At 40.0% G+C, this 25,654-nt stretch overlaps 1 protein-coding gene across 1 annotated transcript; it reads left to right on the top strand.

Moving 5' to 3' along the window:
• The first annotated feature begins 1,075 nt into the window (after positions 1-1,075).
• On the top strand, positions 1,076-25,005 carry clic1 (chloride intracellular channel 1). Its single transcript, XM_079830130.1, has 6 exons — positions 1,076-1,625; positions 13,517-13,626; positions 13,939-14,064; positions 14,179-14,285; positions 22,851-23,032; positions 23,115-25,005. Exons 1-6 carry the CDS (start codon positions 1,587-1,589, stop codon positions 23,274-23,276), a joined length of 726 nt encoding a protein of 241 aa, XP_079686256.1. The 5' UTR covers positions 1,076-1,586; the 3' UTR covers positions 23,277-25,005.
• The last annotated feature ends 649 nt before the right edge of the window (positions 25,006-25,654 follow it).

Raw genomic sequence — 25,654 nt, 5'->3', positions numbered from 1 at the left:
TTTTAAATGTTGTTTGCTTGGGGGAGAGTTAGGAATACAAAACCCAAGTTAACATATATATAAATATGAATATTAATATATATATTTTGTTATATGGTGAATATTGATGATTATGTATATGATACTGAAGATTATGTTATTATGTATATTGTTATTTATGCAAAGTTATTGTTTTAATACTTACCTATGGGTACAGAAGGCCTCAAGTGGCATGTTGTTGTCACTCTAAAAAAAAAAGGTTCTATATGGCACTAAAAGTGGTTCTTCGTCGTAACCCCAATGAACCCCTTTTAGTGCCATATAGAACCTTTTTTTTTAGAGTGTTCTAGTTCTATTAATTTTTAATTGTAATTAATGGGTTATTATTTATTTTTTATGAATAGATGTGCATTTCAAACATCATCGCTTTCATTAAATCGTAAGTTTTGTGAAATAATTACATTTGCATTCAGTGTAGCTGTGACATATCTTAAATTTAAATATGGGCAATTCAATATGTAAATGTTCATATGCCTGTAAGCTATACAAGTCAGAGAATAATTTTACCTTTCAGATGAATCACTTTTACTGGGATTCTGCTTTGTCTGTCAGCGGTTATTCAATTATTAGCAACTAAATTGATTATTGGTATTTTACAGTATTTACAGGGGATAGCTACTTGTACTTATTCATGAGATAATACGTCTTCAAAATTCATGTTTCAGTTATCTACCACTAGGTGTCAGAAGGCACGCTGTAAAAGTCACTTCCCCTTTAAATAAAGAATATTCTTAAAGGAATATTCACATTTATTTAACTTACTATAGCCTAATCACTACCAATGCGAAAATTGTAGTACCTAATGAGTTCGGGATACCATTTGCTCTAAATAGATTGTCATTGACATTAAGTTTAATTTGTTAATGTATGTGGAGTGTGGACTATAGATATAGAAGAAAAAAAAACATCTAGGCTACTATTAGACTACTTAATAGTCTGGTTACTAAACTAGGCAGTAGCCTACTTATAAAATATGCAAGTGATGACTGGCATTATGTGTATTGATCAAGCGACTCATTTGGTGTACATGTTTGCCAGAAACGGACCGCGAATGCTGTAGCATCAACTCAGCATCAACAGTTATGCTTTTCAAGAGGAAGTTCAAGCGCGTCAAAATCAGGAAACGAGAGAGAGAGAGAGAGAGAGAGAGAGAGAGAGAGAGAGAGAGAGAAAGAGAGAGAGAGAGAGAGAGAGAGAGAGAGAGAGAGAGAGAGAGAGAGAGAGAGAGAGAGAGAGAGAGAGAGAGAGAGAGAGGAAGTAGCCTATGACTGATCTTGCTGTGGTCGTTATTGATTTCGATACTAAACACGAACGTTAAAACGTTTACACTTTTTAGACACTTTTTGGTGACATTTGTTTGGGCTTTAGTATACATTTTCCACCCACTATCATATTCGTAGCTCATAGCGGAAAAGTTGCACTCGATTTCAAATTGACCAAGGCACAGCGGAAGTGAGCTCGGGAAAAAAGACGACAAGAGACATTAATTTACTGAACTTTACGATCGCTGTAGGTATTTGATAGAGGACTGTTGTTTTGACTTCAGCATGAGTGAGGAGAAACCTGAGGTTGAGCTCTTTGTGAAGGTGAGTTTACCCTCAGGCCATTATTCATGATTTCATAACTAATCCAATTTACAATTTAATAACTGCACAATGTAATAAACTATAATTAATGTATTAAAATGTTTATAATGTAATTGTCTCAAAACATAATACAACCTTGAACTCATTATGTAAAAACGGGTTTTACATTATGAGAAATGTATTACATTATGAAATCAACAAATTCACCATATTTAAATATTCATGCATTTATTATTATTATTGCCTACATTGCCCTATACCTATCATTTCCCCCTAGAACTCTACTGGAGGAAAGGAACACCATTCTTCCAAAATAATTTTCATTACATTTTCAAACATTTCATTACATAATGTAATATTTATTACATTATGCTGTTATTTCATTATGCTTTGTAAAAAATACATAATAGAACTACGGCCAAACAACATTTAATGTATTACTATGTATGCAAAATGACAAAAAACAAAATTTTTAATGTAAATTATATTCACCATGTGCTATATTAAAAGTCTGGTGTGGGAGGTGGGAACGCTAACAAGGATGCTTAAGACCACAACCTTTAGTCAGTCGCTAGTGCTCCTATTGAGACCAGGGGAGTGAGGTTTACCTAGCTCTTTACTTGCTGGCCTCTGTTACCCTCAACCCCCTACACCTCACTCCCATCTGGGTCATGACACCTAACCCCTCCGGTGCTACTCACACCACTCAGTGAGGGATTCGAACCCACATTTCCAGGAAGGGAAGCGGCGCACTATCAAAGATGCTAAGGACCGCAGCTTCTAGCGTCATACGCTAGTGCACCTCTTGAGCATAGACAGTAAAAGAAATGGACACAGCGACCCCATAGACTTCAACGGAGAGAATTGAAGTCAGTTAGAAGCACTCACTTCCTGATGGCTGAACGTACTGCGCAGCCTCAGACTGAGCTTTACGACGTAGATGTGACATGAGCAACCTGTCTGACAGTTGTATGTCTTCTAGTAGTTGTGCAAAATGAAATCTGAATCACCAAATCTTGTAGAGACAGAGAGAGTGAGCAGGAGCAACTTTTGATGAATGAAGCAGGATTTACGACATCTCTATCGGCGTTTATGCCTCCACGTCCCCCCGAATTGACTCATAGACAGTAAAAGATTGCCTGCGAGCTTCTCCTCGGGTCTATACGGTAGGCCTACAGCGCGATGGAGTCGCGTGTTTATGATGCAATCGTTAGCCTATTTTTTACAAAAACGGCTTCTATGGGGCGATAGTGTAAGATACAAGGTAATGGAGCATTTTATACATTGTCGTGTTTGTTTAGAAATAAACAATGGACAAATGGAGTCTTTAAACGCATCAGATGTAAAGATATTCGCTGTCAAAGTGAGGCCAAAATGAATGGGAGTCAATGGGATCCTAAACAGCAAGTGATGGCTTGGTTAGCAATGGCTGCCCCCAGGGCCGGACTGGGACACAATTTCAGGCCGGGAAATCCTACACCCATCCAGGCCAAATTTAGAATTTAGAAACACAGACAACCCTATTTTTTCCCTAAATAATTAAAGGCTTTATCTTGAACGGTACCCTCACTTCCCTTTTCCTTTTCTTAATTGTCCCTAATATCTCTCTGTCTCTCCCTTCCACCAGGATCATCAGCCTCATACACTAAGTAAAGAGGAGTACTAGAGTTATTGGAAATTTAAACTAAAACATTAATATAATAATAATAATGCATAATGTATGCATGTATAACGTGTGTATTTTTCTCGTACCTGTCTCTTCTTCACCTGTCACTTTTTCTGGCCTCATGTTACAATCAGAACTGAAAATCAACCACCTTATAATTTGTTTGCCCAGAATCTACATCTATTTTAGTAAAAATCAAAGTATTATATTTAAGACAAAATGTTGTTTTTAGGTTAAAATTTAATTAAATATCCAACATTTAGCAACACTATATTGCATACAATATGTAAAAAAAGAAAAAAAGTTTCTTATTTTGCTTCTACTCCCTGCCTGGCTGAATCTGATGTGTGATCACTGCACCACAGTGATAGGTTGATTATCTCCACCTTCATTTGATTAAAAAAAGGGGGGAAAAGTTTTAAACCTCACAAATGGGCAGACATAGGGTGCATCTCAATCAGCTCTTTAGTTCAGTAGTCAGCCCACGGACTGATTCCCTGATCAGTGTCCTGACTACTGAACTAGGAAGCTGATTGAGACGCACCCATAATTTTCTAAATAGTCTAAAAATGTATTCGGTAACACTTTAATCTAAGGTTCATTAGTTACCATTAGTTAACTACATTCATTAACATGAACTAATAATGCACTTATAAAGCATTTGTTTATCTTTGTTAATGTTCATTTCAACATTTACTAATGCATTATTATAATTTTGCTAACATTAGTTAATGCACTGTGAACTAATATGAACAAACCTTGAACAGCTGTATTTTTATGAACTAACGTTAACAAAGATTAACTAATGCTGAACAGAGGTGTTGTTCATGGTTAGTTCATGTTAACTAATGCATTAACTAATTTTAACTAATACAACCTTATTGTAAAGTGTTACCATGTATTCAATAATAAACTTCATTTTGACTGTATCTATTTTGAAAAATCCTAATAAAATGTCATTGCATTATTTTTTGTTGATGTCTGCACTATCACTTCTGTCTCCCTGCTCCCAGTACCTACCATATAATTGTGAATATTTGTCTGCTGTTACTAATGTAACTTTACACTAAATAATATTAATCTACTTTAGCATTGGCCTACAGTATTTTAAGTGATAGTAAGTAATAGGGGCGCTACCGCTAACATTCGCTAGCAGTTCAATACTAATTTAACGAAGAAAAAAAGTACAGTATTTACAGATGAAACTGACCTGCACTTGAAGACCTGAACAGGTCAGTAATTTTGCAACGTTTCGCTGCTGCTTCTTGGAGAGCTTTCTTTTTCTTTGCCCTTTCCCTCTCTGATCAACCTGGCTGCTTTCTCTCCATCATCAGGCGCTGCTCGCGTTTGGCTGAGGCGTAAAGTCGAATCGTAGCCTTGCCAGTCAGGTCAAGACTTACAGATTCATGATATATTTTTATTATTAATAATAATTTTATTGAATGCCAAATTCAAAAATTATCACTTTAGTAAAGGCAATAATATAAAATAATTATAATTATAAAAAAATAAATAAAAAAAAACTCTGGCTGGCTGGCAGCCGGCCAAATTAGTCGCCAGGCTAATTCCCCGGTGCTCCCGATGGCCAGTCCGGGCCTGGCTGCCCCTATGGAAGGTACACTTTCCGGGGGCTGGATTACCCCCTTGCTCTTGAGGCCAGGGGAGTGAGGTTTACCTGGAAAGCTATTTAGCGGCAAAAGCATTATAACAAAACATTATCTGATTGTGTTTCTGACTTTATTTTATTTTTTTAAATATACACTTGACTACATTATCAAACAGCTAATAATGTGTTGCTAATGTTACACAATCCATATTTCCGTTCTGCCATCTCAGTCTGCCTTCTAAAAATCAGCATCCTTAAAAACGCTTTGAATATCATAGAACGTCAGTGGAGAAAGGCATATAGTTCATCATAACATCGTAATATACATACCGGTATACATAATTCACCCACTATATTGCCAAATGTACCCGATTTTTCATATCAACAGAAAAATATACCGGGATAACCTTGCTTCTCTTGAGACTCTCCTGCTTCACAGCATAGTCATTTTTATTATGGAATATGCTAAACCCCGCCAGCACGTTGAAATTTCACACCACGTTCTTTGGTTCACTGGAGTTTTAAGGAGAAAATATTCAGCATGGTATTGACTTATGAATTTGCACATGGTTTGTCTTAAAGCTGCAGTCCGTATTTTTTTTTGTGTTCAAGATTTACAAAAATTATATAATGAGAATGTACAACATGAATCCATTTTCCAAACCGTGTTTTTGTTTTACCCTGAATCATTATGGTACACTTATAATGAGTGTTTATATTGGGACGATTTCAGACTGGTGTGGTAGGAACCGCTGCGGAGGAGCACAGTCCCTGCGTGATTTGCTATAGACCTAAACAGAGAGAAGTAGTTCCGGCTGCAATGTTCTTCCACAAGGCGCATGCAGTTCTGTTTATTAACAGCTAGAGCACAAAAAGTTACAGACTGCAGCTTTAAAGCATATTAAAAACACATAGACATATAAACAACACTAAAAACGTCTCGGTTACGTATGGTAACCCTCGTTCCCTGAAGGAGGGAACGGAGACGTACGTCGGACGTACTGACGAATTGGGATCACTTCTGGGAGCCCCTATCAGCTTCGAGCTATCTAGAACCGCCCAATGAACAATTGGCGTGCGAGATTTGCATCTCGCGCTCCGCCCCGCGCCGCGGGTATAAACAGGAAGCGAGAGCAAATGCACGCTGTTTTTCACTGAGGAGCCAAACGTAGTGGCTCAACCTGCAGTGATGGTACAGCAACTGTGGCGACGGGACGTACGTCTCCGTTCCCTCCTTCAGGGAACGAGGGTTACCATACGTAACCGAGACGTTCCCATTCAGTCGGTCACGTTCGACGTACGTCGGACGTACCGACGAATTGGGATCCCTATGGAAAACGCCACAGTTACTACCACTTCCAGCGCCCAGCGATGAGCCCCTCAGACCCCGATCTGATGCGGGCGGGGAAATTCACACAGGGAGAGTCCAAGCTGCTGTTCCGCAAGACACATTCAGCTGACTGTATTGGATAACACTGGGAAAGCGTGCCTGTGAAGGCCGCTGCGGAAGCCACATCATGCCCAGAGGGAGTTACCATGCGGAGAATACACGTATGGGCTGGCCGTGGGCAGCACAACATACGGAAGTCCCAGGGGTGGCCCCGGCCAATTAGAGGAGGGGGACAACACGTACCTGGGATGGCAGAGGAGACTCTGCCGAGGGAAAGACACGGGCTCACCGTAGGGAGCCGTACCGTGGAAGAATACACATATGGGACCGCCGTTGGGGACCCAGCCTAACACAAGCCTAACACAAGTTCCACCAATGCATACGAGTGTTAGACCTGGCATCGAACGCTCCGCCACGTCCGACTGCCGTGGGTTGCGGAGGACTCAACAGCACCTCGGAGTCACTTGGACACAGAGGGATCCTCCCCTGCTGCAGCCATCTCCCGTAGAGCAGTTTCCTCCATCTCTGGGCGGCCCGTCTCAGGGTCGCTTGCCACCTGGCTTGGCAGCGGCCTGAGCGGGCTGGACATCCTTCCCACGGCCGGCCCCATGCCGTCGGCTGGTGTTAGGCTGCTGTGGTGCCTTGGCGGAGGCGGCGGCGGCGGGTGGACGTCCTCGGCGACGAGTAGCTGGAGGCGGTGCCACCGGCGGCGGGGTGGAGGCAGCAGCGGGCCGCCGGGGCAGGATGTGCTTAATCGCCTCCGTCTGCTTCTGGGCGGCCGAGAACTGTTGGGCGAAGCTCTCGACCGCGTCGCCGAATAACCCAGCTGATTAAATGGGGGAGTCCAGGAACCGATATTTATCGGTCTCCCTCATGTCAGCTAGGTTAAGCCAGAGATGACGCTCCTGGACCACAAGCGTGGACATCGCCTGACCAATGGCAAGGGCGGTGACTTTCGTCGCCCGGAGGGCGAGGTCCGTCGCCGTCCGGAGCTCCCGGACGAGCTGTGGGTCAGGCCTACCCTCGTGCATGTCAAGGAGTGCCTGGGCCTGGTGGACCTGAAGCAACGCCATGCCATGCAAGGCGGACGCAGCCTGTCCGCAAGCCTTGTAAGCCTTTCCAGTCAGACCGGAAGAGAACTTACAGGCTCGGGACGGGAGACGTGGGTCACCGCACCAGTTAGAGGTCGCCGGACACAGTTGCATCGCGATGGCGCGCTCCACTGGCGGGATCCCCACGTAACCCTTGGCTGGTCCGCCGTCGAGGGTAGTGAGGGGGGAGGAGTCACTCGGCTGGTTTCTGGCAGAAAAAGGTGCCGTCCACAACCTCGTGAGCTCCTCATGCACCTCCGGGAAGAAAGGTGTCGGGGCGGGACGCTGAGAACCAGCGCGACCCGCCCCGAGGAACCAATCGTCCAACCTAGAGGGTTTGGGACACGGTGGAGGGTTCCACACGAGCCCAACCCTTTCGGCGGCCCGGGCAAGCATAGCAGCCATCTCGGGGTCCGGGGCAGCCGTTGCCACTCTCCCAGAGGGAGGCAGTACAACTGACCCTTCATCCCAGGACTGAAACTCCCCCTCCGATACAGCGATCGACATCTGTTCGTCCGCTGGAGCTCCAAAAGTCACCACTGGTCTCCCGTGGGAGGGTCCAGCGGGTTCTCTTGGAGGCTCTACCGGCTGCGGAGCTGAGGGATTAGGGGCCTGCGGAGGTTCGCTCGGCGGGTTTGCCCTAAACGTAATCCTCAGATCACCCTGGCCATCCAAAGAAGTAGGTCTACCCGGGTTAAGGGTAGAACTAGATCGTGGGATGGGTAAGGGGACTCCTACGGAGGTAGGAGAGTCTCGATCTTAGCTCCGAGATAGTCATGTTCCCGCAGTGGGAACATGAACTATCCACAAACGCCTCCTCAGCGTGCTGTTTGCCCAAACACGTGAGACAGCGATTGTGACCGTCAGCAGGGGACAGGGAACGACCGCTTCCAGAAACGCACGGGTGGTATGACATCTTGAAAAAGACGCAGCGTCACCCGTGAAGCTCTTTTTGTGAGGAAACGCTCTGTGCTGAAGCACTCAGGGGGAAACGCGACAGCGCACAGGATTTGTGTGCAGCCCGTGCCTGTACTCAGCAGGAAAACGCCCTAACCAGACCAACAGTGTTGCTGTGAAAACAGCAGTTTTCTCTGCTTGCAGAGGCAGCCGATGAGTCAGCGCGGATCCCGCTGAAGTGTGCCGTTCCTCCAACACGCGTCTCCTAGATTCTCCGGTCTCAAAGAAGTCTTGCTGATAGCAGCGATATACTCAGTATTCATCTGAGAGTCGTCTTCATCTGCCGTTTGGCTCCGAAGTGAATGACAGCGTGCATTTGCTCTCGTTTCCTGTTTATACCCGCGGCGCGGGGCGGAGCGCGAGATGGAAATCTCGCACGCCAATTGTTCATTGGCCGGTTCTAGATAGCTCGAAGCTGATAGGGGCTCCCAGAAGTGATCCCAATTCGTTGGTACGTCCGACGTACGTTGAACGTGACCGACTGAATGGGAACTTGATTTTCACCACAGGGGGTCTTTAAAGGGTTAGTTCACCCAAAAATGAAAATTAGCCCATGATTTACTCACCCTCAAGCCATATAGGTGTATATGACATTCTTCTTTCAGACGAATAAAATCAGAGTTATATTTAAAAAGTCCTGGCTCTTCCCGGTTTTATAATGGCAGTGAATGGCTTTTCCTGTTTTGAAGTCCATGAAAGTGTATCTATCATCATAAAAGTGCTCCACACGGCTCCGATCCTGACAGAACTAAGTTTGCACTGGCACAGAGAAAGTGGTTAAAAAAGTCCTGGCTCTTCCCGGTTTTATAATGGCAGTGAATGGCTTTTCCTGTTTTGAAGTCCATAAAAGTGTATCTATCATCATAAAAGTGCTCCACATGGCTCCGATCCTGACAGAACTAAGTTTGCACTGGCACAGAGAAAGTGGTTATCATGTATAGGTAAGAAACAACCAGTGGTGTGCGGTGGTGTTTTAAAATGAGAAGTCACACCGGCTGTTACTATAGGCAATAACTAAAGGCAGTACAAATTTAAAGGGTATTATTTATGAGGATCTATTGACAGAAATGCAATATACTATACATAACTATGTTTTCAGTGGTGTAAAGACCTTACATAATGTACTGTTATGTTTTTATTACCTTAGAATGAGCCATTTATATCTGCATAGACCGCGGGTCCCCTTACAGTGAAATCGCCATTTTGCGCTGTCATGTTTCTACAGTAGCCCTAAACGGACAAACTTCTCTACAGAGCACAAGTCAATTTCCGCTCTCTCCATTGATGACATCTTTGTCCTGTGTCGGACACCGTAGCTTCTCAATGTCCTTCGAAAGGGAGGGGTGAGCGGTGGGTGATTGCAATTCACAACCTCACCACTAGATGCTGCTAAAATTTACACAGTGCACCTTTAAACAATATATATTATTTGTGAATTAATTTTCAGCTTTTCTTTTAATAGTCAACTTATTTTCAGCAGTCATCAAGCTTGTAAACACTGGACCCAGACACATGACAATGTATATTTAATTTCCCCAAGCTGATTGCTCAGTAAAAACCCCGACAGTCATCATGTGTTTCAGGCATGATATCTAAGTGGCTGAGTTGTTTACTTACTTTTTCATTAGCCTTCCCATTAATGCCATCATTATCTTCATTCAGCCGATCTGTGAATGCGTGCAAAAACAAGAGTTGGGATTTATCGCACGAGCCAATCAAATCCATCGTATCCAATCATATCCAGTATCCATATCCAGCATGATGGAGACGTTGCCTCCTATCACGTGACTTTCCCCCATTTATTCTCTATTACCCCCACTAAACTCACCGCACGCTTTAGAGAGTCTTTTATAAGTCAATGGGGACAGAGGAGACATAAGAGACGCAGCACCAGGGACGTGCACAGGGGGGTTGCTCAGGTTGCCCGGGCAACTGCCCATATGCCCTTCTCGACTCACGTTGCCCTTCCGAGGTGGACAAAAATAAATACAAAAATTGTACAATGGATGCAGAATTTCACGTAGGCATAAAAAAAAAAAAAATTCGCAAACTCTCATTCACTTCCATATTCGGGCACCCGTCCGAAAGTGAAAGTCAGTAGGGGGGAAGGGCAAACTCTGTTTACGTGGCTGCAGCGCTGCACGCGACCGGCACCTGAGCCTGCATGAGCGGCACTAGAAGGAGCATAGTTGCCAGGGTCGCGGTTTTCCCGCACAATTGGGCTATTTTAAAAAAGGAGTCACGGGAAAGGTTACGGAGCTGCGGGTTGCGTTTTTTTGGGCTACTTTTATAATGTACCGCGGCCATAACAAAAATTGCAGGCAAAGAAATATGAAAATGGAACCGTTTATTGATCCCCCGGGAATGAATACTTGGCAACAACCGCTGCTGCTCGTGTGCATTTGACGTAACATCATCTCACAAGTTATGGTTGTAGTAGAAGCATCGGTTCGGTTGTCCGTGGAAGAACAAGCAGCATTATAAATTGTCAGGTAAATGGAGAAAAACCATCACTGCAAATGCTTTCTCTCTTTACTGCTGAAATCTATTCAGAAAGGTGGGGAAGAGAGCACAAATGTCTAAAAGAAAACAGCCCTAAGATTGTATATAGTTCTGTTATATATACACACACACACACACACACATACACTATACCAGTCAAAAGTTTGTAAACTGTACTATTTTAATTGTTTTTAAAGAAGTCTCTTCTGCTCACCAAGGCTGCATTTATGTTATTAAAAATACAAAATAAGCTGTAATATTGTGAAATATTACTTAAATGTTAAGTAACTGTTTTCTATTTGAGTATATTTTAAAATGTAATTTATTCCTGTGATCAATTTAAATTTAATAAAGATCAATTTATGATTAATTCAAAGAAATTAATACATTTATACAGCAAGAATGCATTAAATTGATCAAGTATAGACATTTATAATGTTGCAAAAGCTTTATATTTCAGATAAATGCTGTTCTTTTTAACTTTCTTTTCATTAAATAATCCTGAAAAGAATGTGCACAACTGTTTTCAACATTGATAATAATCAGAACTGTTTCTTGAGATATATTATATAATTGCATATATTGCATATTAGAATGATTTCTGAAGGATCATGTGAATCACATAAATAAATTGTATTTCAAAATATATTCAAATAGAAAAAAAAAAGTTAGCCTATTTTAATAGTATTGTTTTTGCTGTATTTTGGTTCATATAAACGCAGCCTTGGTGAGCAGAAGAGACTTCTTTCAAAAACAATCAAAATAGTACAGTCAGTTTCCAAACTTGTAATATATATATATATATATATATATATATATATATATATATATATATATATATATATATATATATATATATATATATATACGCGGTTGTCGGGTGAGACAACTTAACCTTGTCAGAAAGGTATAACAAACGGACGATCATCATCATCATGTTTAATTAAATGAATTAAAATCTTTATAAATCCAGGATGAGTTTGCCACGTTTAGCCTAAATAATCAGACAGATAGCTTGCAGACAAGCAGCCTAGGCTACCATTTTTTTGGTAGGCATTAGGCAAACTAAGCTACATGTCTGCTGATAGTTAGTTTCTCACATTTCGTTTTAGCAAGAAGAATGAATGATGGAAGTAATGCATCACATTAATTATTTTGTTCAAAATGGTTAAATGCCTAAATCCTATCACTATTTTGGGTATTGTTTGAAGTGCCCTTTTTTTAGGTCAGAGCAACTGCCCCTCAAAATTCCTGTGCACGTCCCTGCGCAGCACCCCGCTGTAACTTTACCTTCAGGTGTCGCTGTTGGACAGTGTTACTTTATAAAAACAAGTGAATTTTACACATTTTGTAATATTTGCGTTATTATATTATATATTTTCTCATCTAGTTTTTATGAGGAGGCACTGCCTCCCTTGCCTACATCTGGAAACAACTTCACAAACAGTCTTTTCAACCACACAGTAGGCCTATTGTGATTTCTGTGTAACAAATATTCATATTATCATGGAAGTGCTAGGATAAAAGTTTATAGGTCGGATATGGACACTGAAGTCAACACATGCGAAAATAGAGCAAATCACCTTTTGAAAATATCTTGATACTTCAAATAAAGATTGTGCCTTTTACTGTGTTACACCACTAGGTGGTGACAAGTGACTGTTAAAAATAATGTAATTGAATCATTCATTCAGGAGATTTGTTAATAAATGCTGATTCATCTAGTAATGAAACAAGTGAAGTGTTTATGAGTGAGTCATTCATTGAATCATTCTGTAGTACGGTTCAAATAGTGAGGGAAGGAGGGACAGGGTCGGCTTGACAGAGACTCGTGGACAATTTTATTTCTTCTCAATAGATCCAACAAAACATAAATCCACGCCGCTGGCGCTACAATAACTCAGTCTTTCTCAGTAATACGTCCTGGTGCTCCCCAGAGCTTTCTCAGTCTCTCACACGGGCCACGAGTCTCCAGTCTGTCTCTCTCTCCCGCTTCTCCTCTCCCTGGTGGCTTTATATGGTTTCTCAATGCCCATTGCTGAAACAAGACACAAGTGTTTGTCATTTGCACTTGACCCACTTATGCCACTTGTCTCCAAACTCTCTCCAGTCAGAGACCTCGCTAATTCAAACCCACCCACCACACACCACACATTCATTCAAAGTTTTCTTTTTTACATAATTAATTCAGAAAACATTTTAAATAGACGGCAGAAATTATTCAGACCCTTTTTCAGAACCTCTAGTAAATTACATTGTTTAGTTGTCTGTTGAGAATTGTGATCTCTTTTTGAAACAAACAAAAAAAATTTGATTATCAATTTATCCAGAATCGTGCAGCTCTATAATGCATCACACATTCTCAAATGGACACAGGTTAGGACTGCAGGCAGGCCAATCTTGTACCCGCACTCTGTTCTTACTCAGCCATGCACTTGTAATCCGGGCAGTATGTAGCTTGGCGCTAATTATTCTGACTGCAAACTGACATTCATGAGTACAATATGATTCCTTGCCATGGCGCTGTACAATAGGGCGAAACTGTACAGCGGTTGCAAAAACAAAGGACCAGTACTTTTTTGTGATTACGTGAAAGCATAATTTGGGGCTACACAGTCTTTCAGAAACCTGTAGTGATTCTCTGTATTTGTATATATGTGTGTGTGTGTGTGTGTGTAGGCAGGAAATGATGGTCAGAGTATTGGGAACTGCCCATTCTCTCAGCGGCTCTTCATGGTCCTGTGGCTGAAAGGCGTGACCTTTAATGTGACTACTGTTGACATGAAGAGGTTGGTGATACTGTGCAACTCATGCTGACATTCACAAACCTAATTACAATTGCATAAAGTTCAAGTATGCAGTGAAACCTAGCATATACTGTTTCAATCCAGTAGTATGCTACATTATTGTCACAGTATTCCAGAAATAAAAATTGGTGGAAGGTCATTAAGTGCATTGCATTGTCGGATCTCGAGCAGTGTGCTTTTGGCAAATGAAATGGGTCATCCGGGTATTCCATCCATGCAGAAAATTACCTGTGCACAGTATGCATAGAGCATTTTGCAAAATTAGTGCTATTCCTCTTTCTCTGTTTTGTCTAGGAAGCCAGACATTCTTAAAGATCTGGCCCCTGGTGCTCAGCCCCCTTTCCTGCTGTACGGTACAGAGGTGAAGACGGACACAAACAAGATAGAAGAGTTCCTAGAGGAAACCCTCTGCCCTCCTAAGTAACTCTCTTCATTAATGCATACTTTATTTCCCCTCATTCTGTGGCTCCATGTATTCCGTCTTGTTATGTTTACTATCTGTCCTCCTCTTCTTCATCCCTCTCTACGACACAGATACCCACGGCTGGCAGCTCGTAATCCTGAATCTAACACTGCAGGCCTTGATGTGTTCTCAAAGTTTTCTGCCTACATTAAGAATTCAAACCCTCAGATGAATGACAGTGAGTGCAAGAATGGCGCTGTTTGTTTTCATTCATTTGTTAAAACGATGACCAGTATTAAGGTTTAGACCACAACAACCTCAGAGTACAGACTGTGCTCTGAAATCATGCACTAATACAGTTGCTGTGCCTGAAATCGAATACTTCCCTACTATATAGTCTGCAAAGAACAGTACGCCAACAGAGTAGTAGCATTCGAAAAACACCAGGCGAAAAGTATTCGGATGACTTACTAATAATAATAATAGTTTGACAAGTCATAGAGCTGGGTTCATTTCCCAAATAGCAAGTGGAGGTGATTGACAAATATGGAAAGCCTATCATTCAAACGACACTACAAATCGACAGCGATTTATTAAGCAAGGACAGTACAGTAGTAACGGTACTACTAAGTCTTGCAGACTGTCTACGTCACATAGAGGGGAAAAATATTAAAAAATTGTGGCTGTTTGAGATTCAACCCCTAGAATTAACTCATTCTTCCTAAAATGGCATCTCAACAACTGAAGTCAGATTATTCACATGTGCACAAATGGCTGTCTCTTCCTAAATGTTAATATCTTTTCATTAAGTCTTTTCATGCATTGTTTTCTTCACAACCAATTTATATGTTGAGTATTTTGAGAATATGTGATCCTCCCCTCAAACCCTGTGTCCCATCCCATCACACTGATGGTCCTCAAAAAAAATTCCAAAGTTGGCAGGTCTGGAAGATTTATGACTGGAAGTAAATTGACGCAACTGACGCTGGTAGATAACAAGTTCAACATGGCAAATGTAGTACGTCCGAATTTAATTCATACTACCCCGTATTCATACTTTTTAGAACTTACTTTTTTAACGGTCGCAAAGTACGTTCAAAACAAATGCAGTACCTACTCAGTATGCGATTTTGGACGCAGCAAGTGTTTCTTAAACCTTGTTCCTGGAGGACCCCCAACACTGCACGTTTAAATACATGATTAAACTCATTAGAAGAAACTCCAGGACCTGAAATGGGTGTACAGTTGACAGATAGCCTATACAGTGGACACACCCCTATTAAAACAACTGTTAACTGTTAATAAAATTAATCATATCAGAACCTCTGATTCTTTAATTAAAAAATTACAACCTATGCAATGACACTGAAAACCAAAGTGACATTTTGTTCAAAAAGTTAAATCTTGTGCTGCGTCCCAATTCGCATACTATCCGTACTAAATAGTATTCGAAAAAAGAATTAGTATGTCCCAAATCGTAGTATGTTGAAAAAAGTATTCCAAAGATTCCCGGATGGTTTACTATTTCCGGTCAGAATCCGAAGTGCAGATCGATGCGCACTCTAACGGCTGATATTGCCCACAACCCATTGCGAGATGGACGAGGATTCGATTAGAACTACAAACGCGGATAAAAAGTGTTTAAAAAACTACAAACATGAAGGTTACGCGAGTCTGACGGTTAAGTGGATTTGATAAAGTGGTTTGAGTGAGAAATTATCAGTATTTAACCTGACGAAAAGATATTGATTCAATATTATCAACATTATATTTCTCCTTCAGCAGCATTGAGAACTTTTGTAATGATACGTTTGGCCATTAACTTTGCAAACACATGAGAGGAGTCTAAAGACCCACGAAAGGCAGATCAACGAGCAACTACATTTCTCTCCGATACGGTAGGAAATTAAATTTAAAGTGGGGGATTTGAACTGTGACGATGATTGACAGGGCAGTTTAAACGGTGACGGGACTCACGTAAGAGTGACGAAGTAGTATGTCCCAAAGCTTGCATACTCTTCTGCTACACACTCAAAAGTATGTACTTTTTCTTCACAAAAAGAGTACATACTTTTAGGACGTAGTATAAGTAGGCGAATTGGGACGCAGCCTTGGTCTCATCAGACCAGAACACATTTTGGTAAAACTTTTTCGAATAATGGTCTGTCATTAATAAGTAGCTATGCAGGAAGTAATGCAGGCCTAATGAGTAGTGCTACATTAAAACTTCAGCTACTACTATTAACTAATATAGAAACAAGCTTAACTAATCAGTCAGTAATATCAAATTTAGGATCTAGTTCCTTGTTAAGTAATTACTTAATGAGACTAGCCTCATTAATTACTATTTACTAACAGACAAATTATAAAGAACATTATTGTGTGTCTGAGACTTAATCAATCATATTTCTTTTAATCTGAATATAGTCATAAAACGCATCACTAATTACTCAGGTATCTAGTCACTCTGCAGGAACTACTAGTGATCTGGAATATTATTTTAAAGTGAAAAAACATTTGTTTCACATCTCAGACACGTTAATAGTGATTTGTAATTAATTAGTAATTATTTATAATTTATCATAGTTACCTATTAGTTCTTAGTGATGACAATCTCATTCAGTAATTATTGATTACCTAATAAGGAACTATCTTAGTCCTAAATATTACTTACTGATTAGTTCAGCTTGTTTCCAAATTAGTTAATAGTAGTAGCTGAAGTACTAACGCAGTTGTAACGTGGTTTGTACGTTCAGGGAAGAAGGAGGCGGGAATCGGCGAACATTTAAAAGACTTTAATCAAATAAATGAACAAAATTAAAGTAAAAGCTGCCGCCCCTCACAGCCGCACACATACCAAAACATAAACAAAACAACATAAAGTCCAGGCCTGGGGCCCGTTTCAGAAAGGAGGTTAAGTGAAAACTCTGAGTATGTTAACCCTGAAATAAGGGAAACTCTGGGTTTTCTGTGTCAGAATGGGAGGTATGTCAAACCCGAGAAAGCAGGGTAAGTCAAGCCCGTTTCTGAAAGAGAGGTAACTTATACTCATACCCCTTTTCCACCAAGGCAGTGCTAGAGCTAATTCAGAGCCAGAGCTAGTCCCAGTTCATAGTTGGTTCGACTGTGGAGCTTTCTAAGAACCGTTTGCTTTTCCACGGGCTGAGAGCCACAACAGAGCCAGGTCTTACGTCACTGTATACGTCTCATCTCTCTCAGCAAAGCTAGCGAGGCAGCGGCAATGTTGCCAAGTCCGTGGTTTTGCCGCGGGCTGTTTTTTCATGTCCACGGGATGAAGCGACCCCAATTATGTGATATTTAGCCCCATATTGCGAATTTTAGTAGGCAACCATGCCAAAAAACACATATTTTACCCCCAAATGTGATTTTTACTGGGGAATCCCCCCTGGAACGCGATTGGGCTTGTTTTGAGCTTGTTTTGAGTAGCAATTGGGCGGGTTTGTTGTGAAAACCTAGCAACCCTGCCGGGAAACACACACACACACACACACACACCAGGCTTGTTCGAGACGCATCAGCGCTTGCCAGACCGATCCACATATGATATAAAAACGCATGAGTGAATCAAAAGCATAAGGAGTCATGTGCTCTCGCTGGACTCGTTATCATACGGCGATCGGTCTCTGCACAGCACCGCTGCGAACAAGCCTTCCATCAACAATGCAAACGTTGCGTTACTATTGATTCACATGGCTTTACGATCCTACATCGGCATCAAAACACAACGCAAACACAGCGAATCCAACGCATTCATGCAGTTCGCCGTAATTTGTATAGACGGAGATTACAAACGAACAGTAGCTGTTAGCTCCATTAGCTGCTATTTCACAATGGCGGATCTCAAGTTTGTGTTCATCTTGTTGACCCCGCCCCCAGCGCCTGACGTAATCGGTTCTTACTTCTAGCCCTGTTCTAGCCCAGCAATGTTTTGGTGCTACTTAAGAACCACTTTTCCTGGCTCGGAGCTAGGGCTTTGGGTGTGGAAACACAAAGAACCGATTAGAAACTAGGCTCTGGCTCCGATCTAGCTCTGGCTCTGCTTTGGTGGAAAAGGGGTATCAGAGTCAGTTACCAGGGTAACTTACTCTGTGAACCTAACCTGGTCAGGAGCAGGTTTTCTTTGTTAAACCCAGAGTTTCTTTCGGTCTCCTCCCCCTTTTTAAAGCACCAGCGGTGTTTAAATACTTAATTCATTCATTCAAACGCCACAAATGCTTTTCTTACTGAGTATTTTGGTCGTATTTCAAGTACAAATATGAAAAAATAATTTTTTTTATCTAAATCTAAAGTAAGCAAAGTGTACTTAAAACACATTAAATTATCTGCCACTTGACAAAAATACATAGTAAGAAAAGCATTTTAGGCAGTGGAGGTACATTCATTCATTGCTCATATTTTCATCATGTGGACACTGTCAAAGTGACAAAAATGGCATGTCCTTTTATACAGGATCCTGACGTTCACTTGATAAACCTCTAGAAGTATCCCTAATTATTAGAATTTCCTTTAGGATTTGCAGTGGTTAGACGCATTGATGACACTCATATTCCCATCATCACACTTTCTGAAAACGGATTACTGTATGGAATGGAAGTACGAGATACGTAAATGCCATAACCACCACCACAGCCGTTAAATACATTTATTTACAATTTGTATGGTCATCTTTATTTCCTACAAATACTTTATTCTTTTTCCTGTTGGATGTTAATATTCTTCCTCCATCTCCTTTTCATCTGTCAGCTGTTAAATTTAAGTGCACAATTAGATAATACCAGTTTAGGTCATACAATTACTAAGCAATGCTTAATTTTGTTCAGTCTGTGGTATAAAAGGTCACATTAGCAATTACATAAAAAAAAACACTTAAGCAAAGCATGGCCAGGTCAAAGTGTCTGATTAATTTTGGTCCCAAATTTGTATAAATTGTATTGGTAGTCTAGCCTGACAAGCCAGACCCACATCAAGATGTTGGGTCTGGAAACTCACCATTGACAGGGCTCAATCCGAGGGGCGGGATAAACGGTTGTCTTGAAAAAATAATAAAATATTGATTACGTCATCTCCTGCTCATTGGCATATACAAATTTTGATCCAATAAATTGCTCTCTAAAATGAGAATGTTCAACCCCCTAAAACCATGTCATCAAGTGAAATGGGATATAACAACTACAATGAGTGTCACTACATTTTGGGCCTTTCTTAATACCCACACTTGTGGTCTTGATGCATGCGACAGGAAGTAATTGCCCAAGACTGCTAGGTCAGAAAAATGCAAAGCTCAGTGCCCTTAACACACATTAAATTCATAGTATCTCTAATACTTCATCAGAGCTGTATTTTAGAATGTGTATCCCATTATTCCTCATTTTCAGGAACTCGCGTGTCGAGGAAAAGTTTACAGTGCAAGTTAAAATAATTAGATATTACATAAAATTTGGTTGTAAAATGAAAAGTGGTGCATGTTTTATTGGTACAGATATTAGTGTGTATTTTGTAAAATGTTAGTTTTTTTTAATCACTAGGACACATTTCTCAATATTTAGGTCACTTTTTCAAAACTCTTCACACGGTGGCAGTCTATACGAGCTAAACTGTGGATCATTTATTATTGATTTGGCACAAAATCCATTCAATGACAGCATCTTTCAAAATCACACAACTTTATGTACTATACAGGCCAAATTGAACATGTTTACATACTCTTTTCAAAATTGTTAAACTTAAGTTCAAATAAAAAGACAGAAATTTGCAACATATACAAGATAATGCAAATAACTGCAATGGCAGGTTTCAAACAGAGATGGCAACAAAGAGGCAAAACTTACGGACTGCAGCTTTAAAGGGAAAGTCAAAAATGAAAATTAGCCCATGATTTACTCACCCTCAAGTCATCCTAGGTGTTATAAACATTCTTCTTTCAGACAAATACGATTCAGAAGGCCTTTATTAAACCCCCGTAGCTGTGAGGATTACTTTTATGATGGATAAATGCAAAGAAACAGCCATTCACTGCCATTATAAAGCTTGGAAGAGGCAGGACATTTTTAAATATAACTCGTTTTAAATATAGATTGTATTCATCTGAAAGAAGAATGTCATACACACCTAGGATTACTTGAGGGTGAGTAAATCATGGGCTAATTTTTTATTTTTGGGTGAACTATCCCTTTAAATATACTTCATAAAATTAACTGGAAGTATACTTCTTTTTCGTAAGGGTTCTTCAGTTGCAGTGAGTGAGTGTGAGAAAGTACACAAGCAGAGATAAATGGTTTGATTGGTTAAGTTTTGAGATTGAGACCAAGACAATGTTTGGTGCAAAAATTCAATGTGACAGAATTTGAATGAACAGCAGGTTATGTGTCTTTTCAGACCATTCCAGTCACATGCTGTCAATGTTCTAATCTCATTTCCATTGCACTGCGAAGAAAACTGACCAACCATTAAGAACTTGGTAATGCTCACAAAATGATGTTTTATTAACAAAGTTTGGAAGGAGCACATTCAAATGATCTATCCAAACAACTCGTCATCGTCACCACATCTATCCTATCAGCAGGAGAGGAAGCCTATATAATATATTATACATACTATGTATATACACAGTCGACTCACCGACCTTCCTCGACATATTTCAGCATCCCTCCACCACTGCGACTCCTCATTCTTTCCAGTACTCTGGGTTCGGGCCAAATACCGAGCTCAGAGCCCTCTCCTCGGGCAGCATGCCAAATATGCATACCATTTATTCTATCCGACTTATTTGTAAGTGTTAACTTGTGAACAGACTATTTTAAGTGACAGTGAATAGCAGAGGACCCAACTCTTTCTGTACTCTTGTACTTGATGTTGTTTGATAAAAAAGAAAAAGAAGTGAGAAAGAAAATCTGAACAGCTCTTTATGTAAATTCTGTTTGATTTTGTTTCTTCTGTGACAAACAGGTGTCAGAAATATGAAGTTGTGCAGTGTTTTTTTATTGCAACACTATGAACACTGAACATAATTAAAGAAAATTGTAAAAATATATATCAGTCATAGCAAATCAAATACTAAGATAAACTTTAATAAAAAAGAAAAAATGCAAATAGTGTATATCAGTCATATTATCCCTCTGTTTTCTGCTGTATTTCTGCTTATCTATAAGCACTACTGTCAGAAACTGAAATTGATGGAGGTGGTGGTGGTGATGGCAATGAAGATGGTAATAAATAATTAATGGTTAATTTGCTTATGCATACACACACACTCACACCCACACACCTATACATTTACACATTTTCATTTCACTTCTGGACTTATGGAATTACTAGATTTATTACTAGATTGTTTATTACTGCACTATTTTGGTCTATCTGTTGAAGGGGAGAAGAAAAAAAAAAATATATATATATATATATGTGTGTATAAAGTCAGACTTGTGTGTATAAAGTCATAATTGAATTGTGAGATATAAAGTCAGAATCGTGTGTAAAAAGTCAGAATCGTGTGTACAAAGTCAGAATTGCGTGTAAAAAGTCAGAATTGCGTGTTTAAAGTCAGAATTGCGGAATAGTCCGATTTAAATTGTGTGATAGTCAGATTTGAATTGTGTATATAAAGTCAGAATTGCGTGTATAAAGTCAGAATTGCGTGTATAAAGTAAGAATTGTGTATATAAAGTCAGAATTGTGTGTATAAAGTCAGAATTGCGTGTATAAAGTCAGAATTGTGTGATAGTCAGATTTAAATTGTGTGATAGTCAGATTTGAATTGTGTATATAAAGTCAGAATTGCGTGTACAAAGTCAGAATTGTGTGTATAAAGTCAGAATTGTGTGACAGTCAGATTTGAATTGTGTGTATAAAGTCAGAATTGTGTATATATATTCAGAATTGTGTGTATAAAGTCAGAATTGTGTGTATAAAGTCAGAATTGTGTGATAGTCAGATTTGAACTGTGTATAAAGTCAGAATTGTGTGTATAAAGTCAGAATTGTGTATAAAGTCAGAATTGTGTGATAGTCAGATTTGAACTGTGTATAAAGTCAGAATTGTGTGTATAAAGTCAGAATTGTGTGATAGTCGGATTTGAATTGTGTGATATAAAGTCAGAATTGTGTGATAGTCAGATTTGAACTGTGTATAAAGTCAGAATTGTGTGTATAAAGTCAGAATTGTGTGATAGTCGGATTTGAATTGTGTGATATAAAGTCAGAATTGTGTGATATACAGCCAGAATTGTGTGTATAAAGTCAGAATTGTGTGTATAAAGTCAGAATTATGTGTACAAAGTCAAAAAAAAGAGAAAAAATGGAAAAGGGGAAAATGTTTTGCCTTTTTGACAATGACTTGTGTTTATAAATAGCCCCGTTCCTTTTTTTTTTTTTTTTTGTTCTGTTGTTTTCTGTTTAGTTATTCACTTTTGTATTTTGACTACATTTTGGTATGTGTATACTCTCTTTCCCCTACGAGAGTTTTGTATTTTGCTGTTTTTTGTCAATAAAAAAAAAAAAAAAAAAATACTGAAATTGCATTTTCCGCATTGGTCTGAACAGACAAATCGCTTGTGAAAATCCAGCTAAACTTTTGTGCCGGACATTCATGCTGGTGTGAACAGGCCACTGTGGATACTGAATAGCATCTGCATCTGACTAGCAATGACACATAGAAAATTATGGTTTTATAAGCTTATGTGTGTATTTAAAGTTGTGCTATTTAAAGTTAGACAAGCCCCCTTTCGATAGGAAATACATCAACGCAGAAAATGAAATGTTTTTTTAAAAAAAGTTTCTTTGTGCAGATCTGGAGAAGGGTTTACTGAAGGCCCTGAAGAAGTTGGATGACTATCTAAACTCTCCTCTACCAGATGAGATCGATGAGAACAGTGCTGATGATGTCACTTCCTCCAGCCGCCCCTTCCTGGATGGTCAGGAGCTCACTCTGGCTGACTGCAACTTGCTGCCCAAGCTACACATTGTCAAAGTGAGATGGACACTCAACGGATTGATCCTTAAGCAAAAGAGTTTGAAAATCAAATGCTTAGCTTCTCTTTTCCTTCCTTTAGGTTGTGTGTCAGAAGTTTCGAGGTTTCTCCATCCCTCGCTCTCTGACATCTCTGTGGAGATATCTGGATGCAGCATATGCCCGAGAGGAATTCTCCTCCACTTGCCCCAGTGATGAGGAGATACACGTAGCCTACTCCTCTGTTGTGAAGGCGCTCAAATAGAAGGACACACATACAGTCACACACACGTTACTTATTTCCAGATTATCCTAGTTTTTTGTATTTTTCATGTTGTGTGATATGTTGTGCTTTGCTAGCAGTTGCAAACAGGATGTTGTTGCCACATTCCCCTATTACTGTCCATCCCTCTCGCTGTCATTATCTAGATTATGTAATGCAAATTGTTTAATGGCACACCAGCAACATGACAGCTTTTCACTCACATCTTCTTGAGTCGCATACATTTCATAAACTGGTTTCCAAGTTGTCCAAACTGCTCTTTACATTACATAGATTGATATGTTACAAAATCATAGAAGTATCCTAAAAGTACTCCATATAAATCATGTTTTATATTCCCAATATTCTAAAGTCATACATTATGTGAGATGGACAAACTAAAATCCCCCCACCACTGCACATTTTGTATGTCTTTAACGATATCCCCAAACCAGTACACCACCAACAGCCTGAACCATTGATACAAAGCAGGATGGATCCATTCTTTCATGTTGTTTATGCCAACTTCTGACCCTACCATCTGAATGTCAAAGCAGAAATCGAGACTCATCAGACCAGGCAATGTTTTTCCAATCTTCTATTGTCCAATTTTGGTGAACCTGGGCAAATTGTAGCCTCAATTTTCTGTTATGTACTGACAGGAGTGGCACCTGGTATGGTCTTCTGCTGCTGTAGCCCATCTGCTTAAAGGTTCGAAGTGTTGTGCGTTCAGAGATGCTCTTCTTCATACCTCGGTTGTAACAAATGGTTATTTGAGTTACTGTTGCCTTTCTATCAGCTTGATTTTGTTTCTTTGATTTCGTCACTTAATTCACCTTTCTGCCACATTCTGATGCTGAGTTTGAACTTCAGGAGATCATCTTGATCATGCCTAAATGCATGAGTTGCTGCCATGTGATTGATTGATTACATATTTTAGTTAATTTGCAGCTGAACAGGCACACCTAATAAAGTGGCTGTGAGTGTATAAATGACTACTTAGTGTTTAATAGAGGGTATGCATTGACATCACTTTCCCGCTGGAACATGCCCCCTTAGCCAGAGTGCTGCGTGACTGGATTAAATAGGGGAAACTGAAAACGCAAGTAAAACAAACGATTATCTGTTTAAACTAAATGTTGGACTCGATGTGTTATAATAATGTTCCGAAATTATTCATTATTATTATGTTTTTTTAATTTTTTTATTATTACTATCCTGCTTAGCTTTATGTTTTGTTGTCAAACTCAAAAAGTAGCCTATATTATTATTATCAAAAAGTATATTAATGATTAAAAAATACCATTATTTTATTTTAAAAAGTTAATAACTTTATTTTATTGACAAAATATTTTAGTTTGCAATGGATATTTTTTTGATTATATTAGATAACATTTTAAGCTGTCATTTGGTCATGTTACATTGTGCCCCTCACATGTTATAATGTACCCCACCTATGGGACGTCACATTTCACTTCCATTCCGGGGTAAATCAAGAAAAAAGTATAGCCTACACTGAAGCCTATTGATGAAACAAAACCACATAATTGTACTAGACATGTGTGAAATTAATGTGGGAATAATAAATACTCTGAACCAGTGGCGGCTGGTGATCATTCTTTTTTTTTGGGGGGGGGGGGGGGGGGGGCAGTATTTTTTCGCCGGGGGGGGTTGACAGTGTCTTCACTTTTATCTTTTTACACATTCATTTCCCACATATAATTGAATGAGGAAAGAAAAAACAAAACAAAAAAAAACAGCAACAACAGACTAGCATGTTGACTATTTGAACATACATTTTGCTCTCCTTTCTTTCTGGCCAGCAAATTTCTCAATGACTCTCTGATTAAAGTTAGTCATCTCAGTAGTGTCATGACGTTTGCATTGTTCAGTTAGATATTTGAGGTCTCTTACCCCTGTTGTTGTCCACAAAACTTCAGTACCGACACTTTGAAATAAAAGACAGGGAAAGCAATAAAGGGCATTGCTAACAACACATCCAGCCAGCCACCTACGTTTCTCATAACAAGCGCGTGAAGCTCCGAGTGCAGCTGCGTCCTCTGTCACTGGCCTGCTGCTGGATTAGTAAATCGCGTTGGTCCGGTTCGGGATCTTCCAACGAACGCCTTGTGAAAGAATTTGGTTTAACTACTGCCATCTCTACGAAAGTGATCATCATAACAAGGTTTTGGCGGAGTCGGAGTGACTGTGTCGCCCGTGCACTTTCGCTTTAGTGGCCAAGAGCGGAAAGTTGAATGACAGGTGACGAGAACCAATCAGATTGGATAAAATAACACACATCAAATTCTGATTGGCCAGGGACGCAGTGACCTGCGTCCAGAGGAGGATCTTTAAAAACCAATTGGAGACCAGCTTCAGGT

Source organism: Gobio gobio (genome assembly GCF_949357685.1).
Source record: "Gobio gobio genome assembly, chromosome: 11".
Taxonomy (NCBI): domain Eukaryota; kingdom Metazoa; phylum Chordata; class Actinopteri; order Cypriniformes; family Gobionidae; genus Gobio; species Gobio gobio.
Note: the sequence above shows the minus strand (reverse complement) of the source record. Positions and strands in the feature narration are given on the sequence as shown.